The sequence below is a fragment of the Dermacentor silvarum genome, chromosome 1 (genome assembly GCF_013339745.2).
Source record: "Dermacentor silvarum isolate Dsil-2018 chromosome 1, BIME_Dsil_1.4, whole genome shotgun sequence".
NCBI lineage: Eukaryota > Metazoa > Arthropoda > Arachnida > Ixodida > Ixodidae > Dermacentor > Dermacentor silvarum.
This window is the reverse complement of record NC_051154.1, coordinates 78,406,285-78,422,497: the sequence shown is the minus strand read 5'-3', so window position 1 is coordinate 78,422,497 and position 16,213 is coordinate 78,406,285. Positions and strand designations below refer to the sequence as shown.

Below are 16,213 nucleotides of genomic sequence, written 5' to 3'. Positions count from 1 at the left end.
GTATTAGACTTATTAGTCTTTTACGAGCAGTGTTGCATGTCTACTAGTTTCTCTATTAGACTAATAGGTCCTATTGGACTTATGCAGATTGTTGCTGGTCTGATACAACATGTACTGATAGATTCCGCAGCTCTTGTTTGCTGGTGAAAGTTAATTGACAAAAAATTAGACTAGCGGACTGCTTGCTTGCATGGAGGGGTGTTTCTAATTAATCACTGAATAATTAAAAATTCTGCTGTACAATTGTGCAGCAGATTGCGTTCGCACGTTTGCATTAGTTTCTGCACACCATCTCCCAGCGACGTACACAAAAGCGACGTGCGCCTACATGGTCTTGCCAATTTTGCTTCACTGAGCCTCGTCGCGATGAGTCGAGGAACCAGCTAGTGTTTACAGCACAGCGAATACTCCACCGCGAAAAAAAAGAAAAAGAAAAACGCGAACAACCAGCCGTCAGAACGCGGTGCCCGGTCAGCTTACGAACAACTAGTACACTGTACGAACAACCATAATTGTTTACCGCTGAAGTTTCGTCAGTGCCGTATTTTCTGTTGAAGTGCGCATAAAGTAAATGTTAAACTTTTAATCTAAATTGCTAACTTGATATCGCATATAAAAGGCCGTAATATTTATTGACATCAAAGAGCAGTATCGCAGAGAAGGGAACACGGCGGGTGGGAAGGATATAAAACTGCGACCGTACCCAGCCGTAGTTGCGCACAGCACGTGTGCAATGGCGGCCGCCATGTCAAGGCGAGGCGTCACGCGAGGCGTGCGTGCGTGTTAGTGAATGAACGATGTGTTTTTAAGCAACCCGTGGTGTTAGCGCCTGCGCAATCTCATTCGTGCAGTAGTATATTTGGATAGTTTTATCTATGGCTGCTGTTGTGACTTCAAAACAACCCAAGGCAACTGTTTTACCCCTGTCCTTCGCGGCTTTGTGGATATATCAGCGTGCATCAATGTGCAGTGTTCTCCCCGGCGCCAATTTACCATTTCGAGGTAATTATACTTCTTGTTTATGCTTCTATAGTACAGTATGAGGTGTTTTCTTCTGTTTTTTTTTTTATCCTGACGGTGGACGTAAGTACTTCTGTACAGTGTCGTCGGGCCGATTGCTGTGTGCGTTGCAGCAATGATCGACATGCCTGTTTCCGACAACGCTGTGCAAGATTTGTGTCTAGAGTTCTTTATATCTGCCTACTGTTTCGATGGAACACACATATTACATGTTGATTTTGTGTTCTTTATAATTGTCCTATCGTGTCACGCGGCGTCATTTTTTATTATGATAAACATTTTGAGCTAGCATAATATCACAGTCCTAAAATTAGTTTGGTAATTGCGGAGCCACATTACTCAAATGTGGAAGCAAATATTGCCAGCTTAAACGTTTAGTGGTAGAACTAGCACCCCTGTTTTTAACTGCTTCTATATGTGTGTATTTTTCTGCCCAGGTTTTTTTAACCACTTCCTCAAAAGGACGTCCTTTGGTTGAAGTCAACGAAAAGCTCTCAATCAAGATTGCTGACCTGACGAAGATCTCGAAGGAGGAATCTGTAAAAATACATGCTGTGCTAATAAATGCTTTTAGCAATTTTACCTGTTTTTCGTTATGTATCTGGTACATCGCAACATTTTCTTTCACTCCAATAGACCTATTACACTAATAGACCTACTAGACTGTATTAGTGTCGATAACCGAATAGGCTATTAGGGTTTGTATTAGAATTTTTTCTAGGGAATTAAGCAATAATAGCTGAACTGCCTTAGTTGTATGAAATCCATCAGCAGAATACACTTTTGATAGGCTTCTGCACGGGCCAGTTGCAATGGGGACCAACTGGGACCAGTTGCAATGGGCTACAACTGGGACCAGTTGCAATGAGGACAAACTGGGACCAGTTGGAACGGGGACCAACTGGGACCAGTTGCAACGGGTACCAACTGGGAATTGTTCCATAAACCAGTTTAACTGGAACCAGTTGCATTCCCAGTTGGAAATTTTCACCTGGGTACCACGGTATCTTTTGGTTTTTTTCTGGTTAGTCTCATTTGTTTTTAGTTTTTAGACTACTAGAGAGAAAGCACTCTTTATTTCCGTCTTCAATCCTCAGCCTGCTCCTTTGGTACGACATTGACTGTACTTTTGAATAGTTTCATTACACTATACTGTAGTGTGATCATTTGTGTCCCTGTTCTGGATTTTGCTCTGCTTGTGTGTTGCACTGTATACCTCACTACGCACGTGTGACGCTGCGTTTAGCTGTTGAAAAAATGCTGTCGCACTGGTGCGCATCCGCAGGGCCTTGATACTGTGTAAAATACTTTGCATGCTTGTTGGCGTGCACACGTATGTACGTCTACAGCACCAGTACCTGACAAGGGCTGTATATGCTGCAGCGCGTTTTTGCGCCGAGTCATGGTGCGTTTGTTCCCGTTCACGTGACAAATAAATGGATGCCAAACAATAGGCTGCATTGGGTCATTATCTACATTGCTGATAGGCGAAATGCAAAAACGCTGTGTGCTTGCGTTGTAGTGCACGTTAAAGAACCCCAGGTGGTGCAAATTAATCGAAGCCCTTCACTAGACGGCGTGCCTCATAATCAGAACTGGTTTTGGCACGTAAAACCACACGATGAAGAATATTGCTGATGCAGTCACTTAAGTGCCTGAAACGATTATTTTGTCATTTAAACTTTTGCCTCGAGAGTAACGCCGCCCATTTTAAGTGCAACACTGGAATTATGCCAAAGCTTTTTGTCTTGCGTCCGCATTATAAATCACTTCGCGCAACCTTGGCATGACTCGTGTCAAACGCGCATTTTGTTGTATCCAAGTGGCTTGGTTTTGAGCAACGTATATCAGCACGAAGCGGATGGAAATAAAACGGGACACTTATGTTTTCTACTATAATTTCATTCGGCCGCCGATATGCAGAAGTGCTATTGCTCACGAACACATGCCACCATCAACCTCGCTGCAGCATGCGCACGCCAAGCGAAGGGTCCCGACCCGCCCCATGAGTAGGAAGGCAGTGGGGAAGGAAAGACCTTGCGCAACGCTGGCGTGTCCATCACTGGCCAACCAAAGCCACGTGGTCCTCTTTGCGCGACTCCATTGGATGGCGGTTGTGTGACGTGAATGGAACAGCTGGTTCCGTCCGTCTCGATCAAAACAAACGGCATCCCCCTTGGCATCCCCACAGAAGGCAGCAAAATGGCTGACGAAACTGGTAGCTCCGTGTCGGGGTCGGAACTGGCAGAATCGACAAGCGACGAATGCTTGGCTGAACCTGACGGACCCGCTAAGAAGCGCTTCAAGGCTGGCGAAAGAACGCCTGGCAAGTCTGACAAATTGGAGCACAGGCTGGGCGGCATTCTTTGCTGCGCGGTCTGCCTGGACCTGCCCCGCACCGCCATTTATCAGGTACGTGGGAGATCAGCTGATCGCAGATCCAATCCCAGGCTCGTAACAGCTTCCTCCCGCCCTTGTGAACGTCGCGGCCGAATAAACGCGGCGCTTCACGGTCGCTCATTCGACGGAGTGTGTGGTGGAATGGGGCGACGTATTAGTGTTTCATTGTAGAGGTGCAGGTGTCGCGTCGTAGATATTTATATATGTATATATATTCCCCATTGCCTCCTGCCTTTTGTCCTGGCATATGTTTTGTGTTTGACTGTTTAGGCTTCTTTTCAATATAGGCATTTCTTACGAAATGCATTCACATTCATTGTGTTTGCGTTTTGTGAATGAAGAACGGGACATCAGCGATGCGAAGTGTTTTTCGTGCGGTGTAGTGCAATATTTGACAGCAATTATTGCTTACTGTGAACGCAACAGCTTTACGGCTGAGCAACTGCGGCTGTCACTTCTCAGTTAAGTTCTCCTTTCGTTGCTGTCGTGTTGCTGAGCTCGACTTTACCGAGCTTAGAGGATTGCTGCACTCCAGTTTATCAGTGGCTCGAACATGCGCATGCTGTTGAGTTCTGTGTTAAAACTATGTGGACTGAAAGACATTACGTAACGTGTATTACCCGGACTTGTGCCGCCGCACGCGTTGCCAACTGTTCGAAAGACGAAGATGCACGGGCCTTTTACGAAGACGTGTGCCCTTGGTCACAGTTATCACGCACACACGAACTGTCTGTACAATTCTGTAATATAATCACTGGTGGTGCAATAAACACAACCGAAGCATATACACGGTGTTGGTTCTATTGTGTAGACTGCATATGCAGTGCTGCCTTGGCTACTTCAAGTTGCAGTTGGGACTGCATGTAGCAGTAGGCAGCTTATGCGATGCCATGGTTTTACGCTTCATAGGTCCCCTTCGTGTGTGGCACATAAATTTACTAGCATGCTGTCTTGCATGCATTGTTTACATTGTCGTCCAGAGCCATTGCCATAGACAGTGATGTAATGTGGTTCATCATGCACAGCCTGCCAGAAGACATTTCATTCTTGTGTCAGAGAAAGCTAAAATATTCATGGATATCAGAGTTCGCTCTGTGAGAAAGGGTAAGTATTCATTGCTACAGAAGAAAATTACAATACATTTTTATGTATTAAGAGTATAGTTATGTATTAAGAGTGAGTGCATCACATAATGTGGTTGGCATGGGCCTTGATGCGGGAAGTATTCATCTAGAAGTTGCATGTCCTTCCGATAATTCAACTGGAACTATTATGAGCAAGAAACATAATGCATAAAAAAAAATAATGAAGGAATTAATCTTTGCTGGGTTCTTAGACACATGCACTTGAATAGTCTCCAAAGCAGTAAAAGCACCCTTAAAATGTGGTAGTTGTTATGGGCATGTCTAATTACAAAATGGGCAGATACACGGTAAGATTTCATTCATCTGCTTTGCAAGCCCGATTGCAATATGATCTGTTGTTTTATAGCAGCATGACCATACAATAGACCTGAAATTTAGATCCAGATTGAGGTGACAAGCTCTGTACACCTGATTTGAAGGGATGTAAAAGGTATGAAACTGCACTTACACAAAGAGATGACCATGGTACCATTGCTTGCAATTCTCCGAAGAAAATTTTTTGGCATTAAGTTAAACCTTAAGGCAAACAGTTTTATGTTTATTGTGTGCATGGAGAATCAAACACTGCTTATTTTGAAGACACATGTCTCTTGATTGAGGACTGCACTGTCAAATGGCATGCTTTGTTCTGTCAAGGAGCAGCATAGTGTGCTGTGTAGCAGGGACAGGCTGTGGGACTGCCTTTTTTTGACAAATTAATGTCTCCAGGTAATGTAGAATAGGTAAGTCATAAAGTTGTCATAAAGGTTTTTGTCTAAACTTCTAGTAATACAGCTTGCTTTTATATATCTTTCTGCCTCTTTCAGGTTCGTAGACCAGAAGATCCAGTCGAGCACACTTGTCCTAGCTGGGGAGCTTGCATGTGTCTATGTGTCTGTGACACTAACCCACTTGACTGTTGGCCTTTAGCATCTGGTGCAATAGTAGCTCTTGCCGCAACCTTTCCCCCAGGACTTGGACAGGACTTGGTTATGGTCAACAGTATTCTTGATACACTGTTTTCTTTTTTTTCTTGTTTCTGTATTGCTGCAATGTGTGTTTCTAGGGTGTTTGTGGTAATGCACATAGGCGTGGCAAGTGCCCAGGCTCGAGGCTGGGCCTTTCTGTGCTGTTGTCTGACCACTCTTGCTGCAGTTCTTTTTCCCACTTGCAAGGTTTTCTAACGGAGCAGCTTCCCAAGAGGAGAGCATTCCACTGGGGCAACAGTGGTGATTTTCCTCTCCCTGCTGTGGTTTTGCAGTGCACCAACGGCCACTTGATGTGTGCCGGTTGTTTTACTCATCTCCTGGCAGATGCGCGTCTCCGTGACGAGACCGCCACCTGCCCCAACTGCAGGACAGTCATCAGCCGTGAGCTCTGCTCACGAAACCTCGCTGTTGAGAAAGCAGTCTGCGAACTGCCCACCGAATGTCAATTCTGCGCCAGTGAACTTCCCAGGTCACAGATTGAGCGCCATGAAGCAGAACTCTGCGAAGAGCGGTGCGTCTCAAGGGATACATTTTCTTGTTCTATTGCCTTGATCAATTTTTTCTTGTTTATGAACAATGGCCATATTCTTGATCAATCATTATTTTCAGTACACGTTTATTGGCCAGCTTCAGCGGAAGCAGATGTGATGAAAGGAATGGCTCACTTCCAACCAGCATTGTTTTCATGTCATAGTTTTTGAGTGAATTGAAAGAGTGCCTATAGCAATACAGAAGCTTTGTGCTGGAAGTTATGTTATGTAAAAGGGTCATTCCATGCCAAACAGTCCCAAACATTGAGCTTGACCCTCTCCGACTCTATTCTAAAAAATTTTGGGCAATCGTTTTATTGCACTATTTGCCCTCGTAAAGTATTTTTGGAAGAAAAAATTTTTTCTGTCTCTTACAGTGATTTGAATGTTGCCGTAGTGGGTCAAACCTAGGTTGCCAAACAATACTCTCAAAAATACAATACTACACGAAACGCCTTAAGTATCAGCGATTTGCTAGAAAAGGAATGGCGCTTTTTTATTCTCTCCCATTGGCAGCCACTACTATGTCTCACAAAGTGCTTTGTGGTGAAGCAATACGGCAATTCTGCGTCCATTTTGATTATTTGTTTAAAAATTATGCAAAGTCTACAGGCACAGTACAACTATATCACCTGCCTGGATAGTTGGCAGTAAGTGTGAAAAAAAAAGTATTGAAGTCGATGACCGATTAGTTTCGAAGTGGAAGGGGCAAATGTGTGAAATGCCCCATATTCAGGAACATGTAGATTAGTGATGCGGTTCAAGTAAAAATGCACGCTTGCACTAATTTGGAAGATTAAACAAGGGAGATTTATTTGTGAAAGTTTCATCGGAGTGATTTTTGTTTTAAGCGAGAAACAAAATTGTATGTTGAGCATTTGCCGCGTCCCTGGGCGCCGGCCCGTAAGTCTGCTTAACTGCGCCGCCACACTTCCTTGGGGCAACGGAAATATGCGGCGAGCAAGATCGTATGCTCCTGTGTGTTTTAACGTTTTTACACACATTCTTCGGCTATCCGCAGTGCCGCCGGCCAGTGTGAGAGAAAACGAGATATGGTTTGTTCAGAAATATATTAATGTACATTTACTAAAAGTACATAACAGACACTGGGAATACACTTACAGTTCTTTTTATTGGGAAGCCTCGCTTAAACGTTATTCGCGCCATTCGTGCCTCGGAGCCGACTGGTACTTCAGATTCTTCAGGTTCTTCGGCAGAGGTTAATTTTGCTGCGGTGATCGCGTCGCTGAGCTAGCGCGAGGTACCCGCGGTTCGTTTTTCGGCCGCATCCGTTTGCAGCACGTAAGATAAGCATTGCGAACGGTGCGTATACTGTTGTCGTGTCAGTATTTTACACGGAGAGCCTGTACAACAGAAAGTGAAAGCGATAAATATCTAAAAGGACGATGCCGCCTTACGATTAAGGTCGAGCAGCAAGTAAAATATTTAAGAGAACTCAAAACGAACCTAAAGAGCGACGAGTTGATTCTTCAATTGGACTTCGCCGAGAATTATAGTTTCCTTGTGCAAGATGCTCCCCAATCATACCACTAGGTAAACACACGTGTAGCCACATTGCATACCTTCGTCGCATACCATCGCTGCAAAGAAACTGGTTCCCTTCAGGCAAAATCACCTGTTTTGATTTCAGACTGTCTCTGAACACACTACAGCTGTAGTGGCTACATTTCAAGATGAAGTACTCAAAGTTCTAAAACATAAACTTCCTGATGTCAAAAAAGTTCACTACTTTTCCTACGGTGCATTGTCGCAGTACAAAAACAAGAAAAATTTTGTAAGCTTGTGCTACCATGAAAAAGGCTTTAGTTTAGCTGCAGAGTGGAATGTTTTTGCAACCTCATGGCAAGAGCGCTTGCAATGGTGTTGGCGGTGCCGTGAAGTGGCTGGCAGCCAGAGCAAGTCTTCAGAGACCCTACAAGGGACATATCCTTACACCCCATGAGCTTTTTACATGGGCAGAAAAAAAAGGTATATGTGTGCTCTGGGTGCCAGAGAGAAGGGTTGAAGAAAAGAAAGTTGAGCTCTCAGAAAGGTTTGAGTCTACAATCTCCTTCAAAGGTACGTGCACATTTCACCGTTTCGTGCCATCATCACTGACCACTGTTAATGCTGGGATCACCACCTACTCAGCAACACAGGCATTTCAAGTGGCAAAGACCATTCGTCGGCAGCGGGAATAAGAACTGCAACCTCCCCAAAGATTGAAAACCGGGACAACAACCCAAGTTTTGCATGTGTCGTACGTGCGCTTGTAGTGAGGTGGAAGTGAAATAGTGCTTCGCTCTGACAACTAACCGGCTGCCTTTGGTGCCCTTTCGGAACCTCCTGCCAGCCATCTACACTGTTTGCAAGTTTTCAGCTAGGTGAAAACACACAGGCGCATACGATCTTGCCACCCGTGTGGTCGCCGCATATTTCCGTTGCCCTAAGGAATCGTGGTGGTGCAGTGAAGCGGACTTACGGGCAGGCGCCCTGGGACGTGGCGAATGCTCAACGTAAAATTTTGTTTCTCGCTTAAAACAAAAATAACTCTGATGAAACTTTCACAAATAAATCTCCTTTGTTTAATCTTCCACATTAGTGCAAGCGTGCATTTTTACTTGAACCGCATCACCAATCTACATGTTCCTGAATATGGGTCATTTCACCCATTTTCCAATGTTTGCACCCCTTCCACTTCGAAACTACTTGGTCATCGACTTCAATACCTTTTTTTCACACTTACTGCCAACTATCCAGGCAGGTGATATAGTTGTATTGTGCCTGTAGACTTTGCATAATTTTTTTTAAATAATCAAAATGGACGCAGAATTGCCGTATTGCTTCACCACAAAGCACTTTGAGAGACATAGTAGTGGCCGCCAATGGGAGAGAATAAGAAAGCGCCATTCCTTTTTTTAGCAAATCGCAGATATTTAAGGCGTTCCGTGTAGTATTGTACTTTTGAGAGTATTTTTTGGCACCCTATGTTTGACCCACTACGGCAACATTCAAATCACTGTAAGAGACAGCAAAAATTTTTTCTTCCAAGAATACTTTACGAGGGCAAATAGTGCACTAAAACGATCGCCCACAATTTTTCAGAATAGAATCGGAGAGGGTCGAGCTCAATGTTTGGGACGTTTGGTGTGGAATGACTCAAAAGTGAATGTATAGCTAAGATTAATTGACCAAGAAAACTGCTGCAGGTGGCAAAGTGACATGCAGGAACTGACATTGGCAGAACATAAAAGTAATTTTAGTTACTAATGGCAGCATTTTGCAAACTATGAGTGGGGTCGTGAAGCAATTCTGGAGACAGAAGAAAGGGCCAGTGAGTGGGCGTGGCATAAGGTCACTACAGGTCACAGTGTAGCATTGAGCTGCAGATATGGGGGCCACTGTCTTGAAACTAGATTATTGGAACACCTTACTGCATGATTTATTATTTTCTTGCAAAAAAATTGGACAAGCCTTCGTTTAGGCCGGATGTGCCTAAACCAACGTTACTTTTCCAAACAAATGCATCGTTACGTTTTCATGAGCCAAAATTATTGCATATCATATGTGTTACACACAATGCAGTTATGGGCATATTAAAAAAAAATTAGAATCTGTGGTTTTATGTGCCAAAACTATTATATGATTATGGGGCACATCGTAGTGGGGGACTCTGGATTAATTTTGACCACCTGGGGTTCTTTAAAGCACACCCAAAGCACTGTACATGGCAGTGGCGTAGCCAGAAATTTTGTTCGGGAGGGGGGGGGGGGGCTGACGTTGCAGCGCGGCCTCCTCCTTATAGAATTTGTCGAGGGATCAAATACATGAATAATGTATTGATCATGGCAATGACATTGTATATTAGATGCTGCAAACGAATTATTGAACGCTACGCACTGTCAAGTAAAATGTGTATTTTTTCATAAAAGCATATATTCGTATGTGCCAAAAATTGTGGCAGAAATAACTGATAGCAATGCTTCCGTGTTTTTTTTTTTTTTGGTCTATTTAATAAGTAAAGAAAATATCACACGAACTTTAGAACTATATCAGTTCGAAACCAGCAAAGCAGTGCATGCAGCTGATATGAAAAACGTAAAGGCCAAGAAATGAATAAGTTGAGGACACATATTTTGATGAATCTGTGTCTTTGAAGAACCTTGTTTACATTTTTGCACATATGCAACGGCGAGGAAAAAACTCACTGACGTTATCTCTCGTTGCAATAGATTGCGCAGGAACAGCTGTTACCGGTCGTGTATTGTAATTACACCGAGATTACACTCGCAACACTGAGTACAAATAAAAAGTAAGAGTTCTGCAAAATATACATTAGAAATGCGAAGATAGAACGAAATATACAAAGTCGAAGATACAACTTCAAGGGCAAAAAAGTGTCGCTGGAAACAAAGTTCACTGCTTGTATACACAAAACCTCGCAACAAGATATTTAAATATACGTCTAAGTCTCCAATAAATCTACGTATTTAAGCAAACGTCACTGTATATAATCCGTCAAACAAGACAAATAAACATGTTGCGCAGTCACAGATAGTAAACTTCGCCACAGAAAGACAGATGGTCGAGGCAAGAACAAAACTATGATCGCAGAAATCATGATATGTACTCGGGTCATGCGGCGGTCGCGACAGCGCCATATGTGTAGAATAGAGGAATAATGCAGAAATCGGTACGAAGATGTGTAATTTAACTGCCTGCACAGCGGCAACAATTATTCTTCACCCAAAATTAAAGGATGGTATTGCTTCGTTTCAGAAAAGAAGTAAAAGCAGGTAGCTAAAATGGAAAGAAAAGGACAAACGAAAGCCGCAGATGATGCGCCAAGTTGAACACCCTATCCGAGCTTTCAATGAGCAAGGTCGCTCAAAATTGGTTATAGATGTATGTGCTCGTAATTTTCACATTCGCATGATAATTTTGATCATGATGCTAACTGCTAGAATAAACGGCTAAAATTTCTGTGGTATTAAAAAGCTAACGAACAGTCATACGTTTTGTGCATCTGGACTTAGATACCGAGGCATTACTGGGGCAACTTTCCAAATGGTTCCTCAGATGTGTATCTCCACAATCAGCTTTCATGCGAAGAAGCGCTTTGAAAATACCTGTATTTTCAGCGGGGGCTATCCTTTAATCCATAGGGCCACTGTCCCTGTGGCCACAGAGAGCCAGACCTTGTCACCCGCAAAAAGAATTTCCTCAATAATAGGCCATTTACTTTGTTCTGTTTTCTCATATTTTACTTTGTCTGCCCTGGTCCAGCTGATCGATCACATTGGGCACGCTTCCTGAAAATGTTTGGAGAAAGTTATCAGCTGCTAGCTCACAGTCACGGTGATATTTAGTATTTTCGTATGTGTGCAATATTGCGAGCGCGTGCTTTCATTTCTGGAACGGCTTGGTCACGAGGGCTCCGGTGCACGCATGTTGGCCCAAGTGTATAAGAGCATTAACCCCATAAAGTTCCAGAATTGAAAATCTTTTAAAGCACGCCTTTGGAAATGTCAGTGAACCTTTCGCGTCAAAAGTTTATGAGAACTTTATACCCATAAAGTTTCGTAATAAAAATCCATGCGCTCTGTAGATTCCGTGGCCGCTGCGAGATGCCGCAACGCGCCCGCTCGCTATCAAAAAGCCCTTGAAAGTTTGTGTTCGGATGGGGCTCCTTGCGTTGCAGTGACTCCAGGTGCAAGGGTGTTGCCATGAAATCCAGCCCGAGTTCGGAATGTTCGTGCCAAAATGCCCTTTCGATCGTGAAAAAGACATTGTAGACAGAATCCAGAATGATTCCCGGCGTCGGTGGTAGTTTTGGTCGGCGGTGCATGCCGGCACGAAAAAATTTCGGGGGGGGGGGGGGGGGCTGAAGCCCCGTCAGCCCCCCCCCCCTGGCTACGCGCCTGGTACATGGGGATTGCTGTATTTCACCCCCATTGAAATGCGGTGGCCGGGAGGTATATAATGCGAAAAGATATTTGCATTGCAGAAAACGTGCAAAAAATATTAGAACTATTCGAAAACTGGACACATTGCTTTAAGAAATGGAATGCATTTCTCACAGCTGCAGCTAGTACAAGTTTCATTAAAATTTGATGATGCCATTCTTGATTGAATAATCGATAACTTCAGTATCTAGGCCGGATCAGTTATAGACCTTGGATTTATGTTAATTTTTGGATGTTAACGTCTTTGCATAGCCTAGAAGTTTAAGAGTTTGATGCAAGCCCAAAAATACCTTGTTCCTCGTCTTCCAAGAGTCATTGGTTGCTGCTCTTGTTATTAGCTCATGGAAAGTGGCAGGCCCAACGCTATCTCCATAGTAAAGACACCTGACATTTTTACTTTCTTACATATTGTACACCAATAACGGTGCTAAGAAAAAGCATAGCCTGTACGAACATATTTTGCCACTAAATTTGTTCTTTTGTGAAGAAACAAATCTCTACTGTCCGCCACAAAACAACCCATAACTGCATGCTATATCATATATGGCACGGTAATTGATGCCTGCCTCACAGAGTCACCCCAGTGTATTTCTCGATCAAAACCTCGCACTAGGCTAATAAACTGTAAATAAATACCCCAACATTTTTTTCTGCACTATTTTCAAGGATATGAATTGTGAAATAACCTGTTTGTTTATGAACTTCTTGCACATTGTGTGAAGAGCTGCCACTGTAAATCTTTTAAAGAAAAAGTAACTTGAAGGGGCCCTGAACCACCCCTCGGGCTTGGTGAAATAACATAGTTCACGGGTAGCATATGCTGCTGTGAACATATTGCTGTTGTACGCGGTATGTGGAGCTCACAAGCGGAGCACGAAGTCACCTTTCTCTCAAATGCTCTCTTTACAACAGAAGCCATGATCCTCACTCTTTTCCGTGTGCTTTATTTTGTAATAAAGCACATTCCATATGCGGCTGCTATTGGTCACTGCGATCGGCTACACCGCAGCCGCTGTTGAGTGCTGCCACGAGTCCACTGGCTAAGTGCACTGCGGCTCGCTGAGGACAACCGCATTTGCCATACGTTTAGCGCTTCGTAGGCACCAAAATCAGTAGCCATGGCATCTACGTTCACATCCAAAATGAAAATTGAACTGCACGCCACGCCATGGTGACATTTCGATGGCAAAGCATCGTGGCCACGCCCCACCCAGCCGTAGCCTTAGCAGTGCAAGGCATTGCAGAAGGAACGGGAGCACAGCGGAGGCTGTGTTTGATTGCTAATAACTCCGCTTCTGCTTGACACATTGAAGTACTTCTTGCGGGAAAGTATTTCAGAAATAGCCTATTTTCACTTCAGATGCCTTTCTTCACTTCGATAAAAAGTGGCTCAGTGCCCCTTTAAAAATGATCTCCAATGCTAATATTGCTATGCATTTCACTGCTAGAGAGGAATTAGATTCCGGGTGAATATTAAGGATTTTCTTCCTTTTCGATTCTATTATGTTAAAAGTAGTTAATGCGTACCACATATGTGTGGTACACAGGTACACCATGTGATAAGGTTAGAAATTCAGCTCTCAGAAGCTAGTTCATTTTGGTCAACCAAGAATAGCTGTTTCTGATTTTCTTTTTGTATTGGATTATACCCTAGCTGAATTGCTGGTATATCAGCTTCAAATAAAAATTTGGCTTTATTTTACACTAAGATGTAAAGGAATTTCATATTGTGAAAGGTTGGGAGGGAGGTTGGAATTGCAATGCAATTTGTTTTATTATTGGTGTGTCACAGGGTAGTACATTTAGAAATAATTGATTTGTGGTCTTGCAAATGATATTGCATCTATAGCTGAGCAGCAAAAGCGATGGTGCTTTTTGTGTCATGTCAGGGGCAGTGCCAGAATTTTTCTGTTAAGGGGGGTGGAGGGCAGAGCATGATTCTTCATTTTCGTTGGTGGTGGAGGAGGGCACTACATTACTTGGCATGGGTGGCAGGTGGGAAATATTGCAACCCCCAATTTGCAACATGTGATATTGTAATGCTTGCATATAGTGTTTTATTTTTAATTGGCTTGAATGAAAGACTGGGAGGGGAGGGGCCTGTGCGAGGCAGGCCCCTCCCCTCCTTGCTGGTAGAGAAAGAACACATGGTAGAGCCTTATCCTCAAATGAGAGTGCACGTTAAAGAACCCCAGGTGGTCCGGAGTCCCCCACTATGGCGTGCCTCATAATCAGATTGTGGTTTTGGCACATAAAACACCATAATTTTTTTAGTGAACAGCATGTGTGCAAGAAATTAATAAATTCTTAGTCAAATGAAAACTGCTTGGCTGTTCCTAAATCAAGCCTGAGCTCAATGCACAAAGAAAGCATTTGTCACGGTGATTTGAAAGCATATTAAAGCTTGTAGAGAGATCAGAGAAAACATTGGGATACTTGCAAAATTGAAAAGGTCTTGCGTGCCATCATGTAATGAGGGCCGCTGCTGTTATGTTCCATTGTTTCATGCTTCTTTGAAGCATTGCTTTTCAGCGTGGAGTGTACATCATAACACCCATAAAAAATAATGCAAATGCTAATAAAATATAATGATTGCCTTACTAAATGCAAGGTGCATTTAAAAGCAACTAAGTTATGTATGCCACTTCATGATAATGCAGGCAGACAGCAATGTTAGTATCCAAGTTTTACAGTAGAATGTCGCTTTATTTAGTTTTATGCGACTTTCTGTTGCCAATTTAATGTTTAAATTTCTTGGTTAGGCGCTAATGTTGTGCTTCATTCTATAAACGTAAAGCACAATCTTTCCATTTCCACCATAAAGAGCAGCTGAACAACTTTTTAAAAACAGTGAGCTTTCAGCTAATTATTATAATTTTTCATCCCCTGAATATGAAAATCATAGTTTAACAGGCCACAAGTCACCGCAAGCTGCTTTAATTTAACAAAAACGAGCAGCAGGTGGCTGCAGGAGATGCTGCAGGTCGTTTAACGGACTCTGACGGCGAAGACGATCGTGACGTCTTTCTAAGTATTGGTGAGGCACGTGATTCAAATACAGTGCTCACATGACCTCTATGTTGATGAAATTTCCTTGCACCTGGCCTTTCGCTGCTGTGCTCAGCACGCTTCGGAGGCGGAGCTTCTACGAAAGATTAAACTGTGATTGCAGCACTGCTACACTCACAATCGAGAAAATACCTTCAGGAGTTGGAATTATAGTGGCAGCTCTCCAAACCACCGTAAATCTTCAAGTTCCAAAATCTGTTCAGCTTCCCTATAATGTTGCAACATGGTGCGGTAAATTGTCTGTCCCTTGTAAGTGCTTGAATGTTTACTATACAATTGCTCAGGTTTTAAAAACACGTATGATGAAAGCAAAGCATCCACCCTTTGTTCAATGCAGATGTTACTCTGCAGCGGCGCTACATTGTAAATAGTTATTTGCATCTACCACTTTGTTTAGCCAGACTAAAGTCTTGTCTTCGCAACGCTCTGGACAGCACTGTTCACCTCTGTTAAGAGCATACTTCACTATATGAATGTAACATATAAGCAGAACCTGTACATCTTTCTTTTTTATTATTTTTTTTTTGCATTAAAAAAAAACTTTCTTTTTCGTTAACTGATAAGCAAAGCTTGGTCCAAAAAGGACATTGCTGAATGGTTTGCACAATGTGCAAGTGTCAAGTCTACTGAATGGCTGACCTGAGCTTGAGTTGTGAGAGAGTGGCATGTGAATGCAGGTTGACACGCTGCCGCTACAGTCGGATTGGTTGCCAGTGGAGGGGCCCGTACCATGAGCTGGTGGTGCACACCCAAGTGTGCTCCCATCCTCACAAATCAGGCGGAGAAGTGATGGAAGCTCTTGAGCTCATTGACCAGCAGATCCATAAGGAGCAGATGCTGTACAACACCATCTTTGAACTGCTGTCGTTCGAGAAGATCACTTTCAATGGTACTGTACGACTGTACTTGGCAAGAGCAAATTTAAATGGCACATTCTGGACACACTTACATATTTGACTTGGTTGGACTGCAAGCCAATATGCCAACCTTGTGCGATCCACAGATGGCACAGTGGCATATTAGCAAGAGTGCAAAGTGCATGTATATGTAGGTTATTGTTGTTCCCATACCATGTATTGGCACCGAAAGTTGCTGATGGGCCATCAAAATTCTAG

General features: G+C 43.3%; 1 protein-coding gene across 1 annotated transcript in view; it reads left to right on the top strand.

Moving 5' to 3' along the window:
* The first annotated feature begins 2,693 nt into the window (after positions 1-2,693).
* The window catches only part of LOC119431151 (cysteine and histidine-rich protein 1-like), a 29,288-nt gene continuing 15,768 nt past the window's right edge, over positions 2,694-16,213 (top strand). Inside the window, exons 1-3 of the mRNA XM_037698623.2 lie at positions 2,694-3,432; positions 5,806-6,044; positions 15,776-15,987. Of these exons, the coding sequence (XP_037554551.1) occupies positions 3,148-3,432; positions 5,806-6,044; positions 15,776-15,987 (736 nt within the window). The 5' untranslated portion in view covers positions 2,694-3,147. The remainder of the gene's footprint in view (positions 3,433-5,805; positions 6,045-15,775; positions 15,988-16,213) is intronic.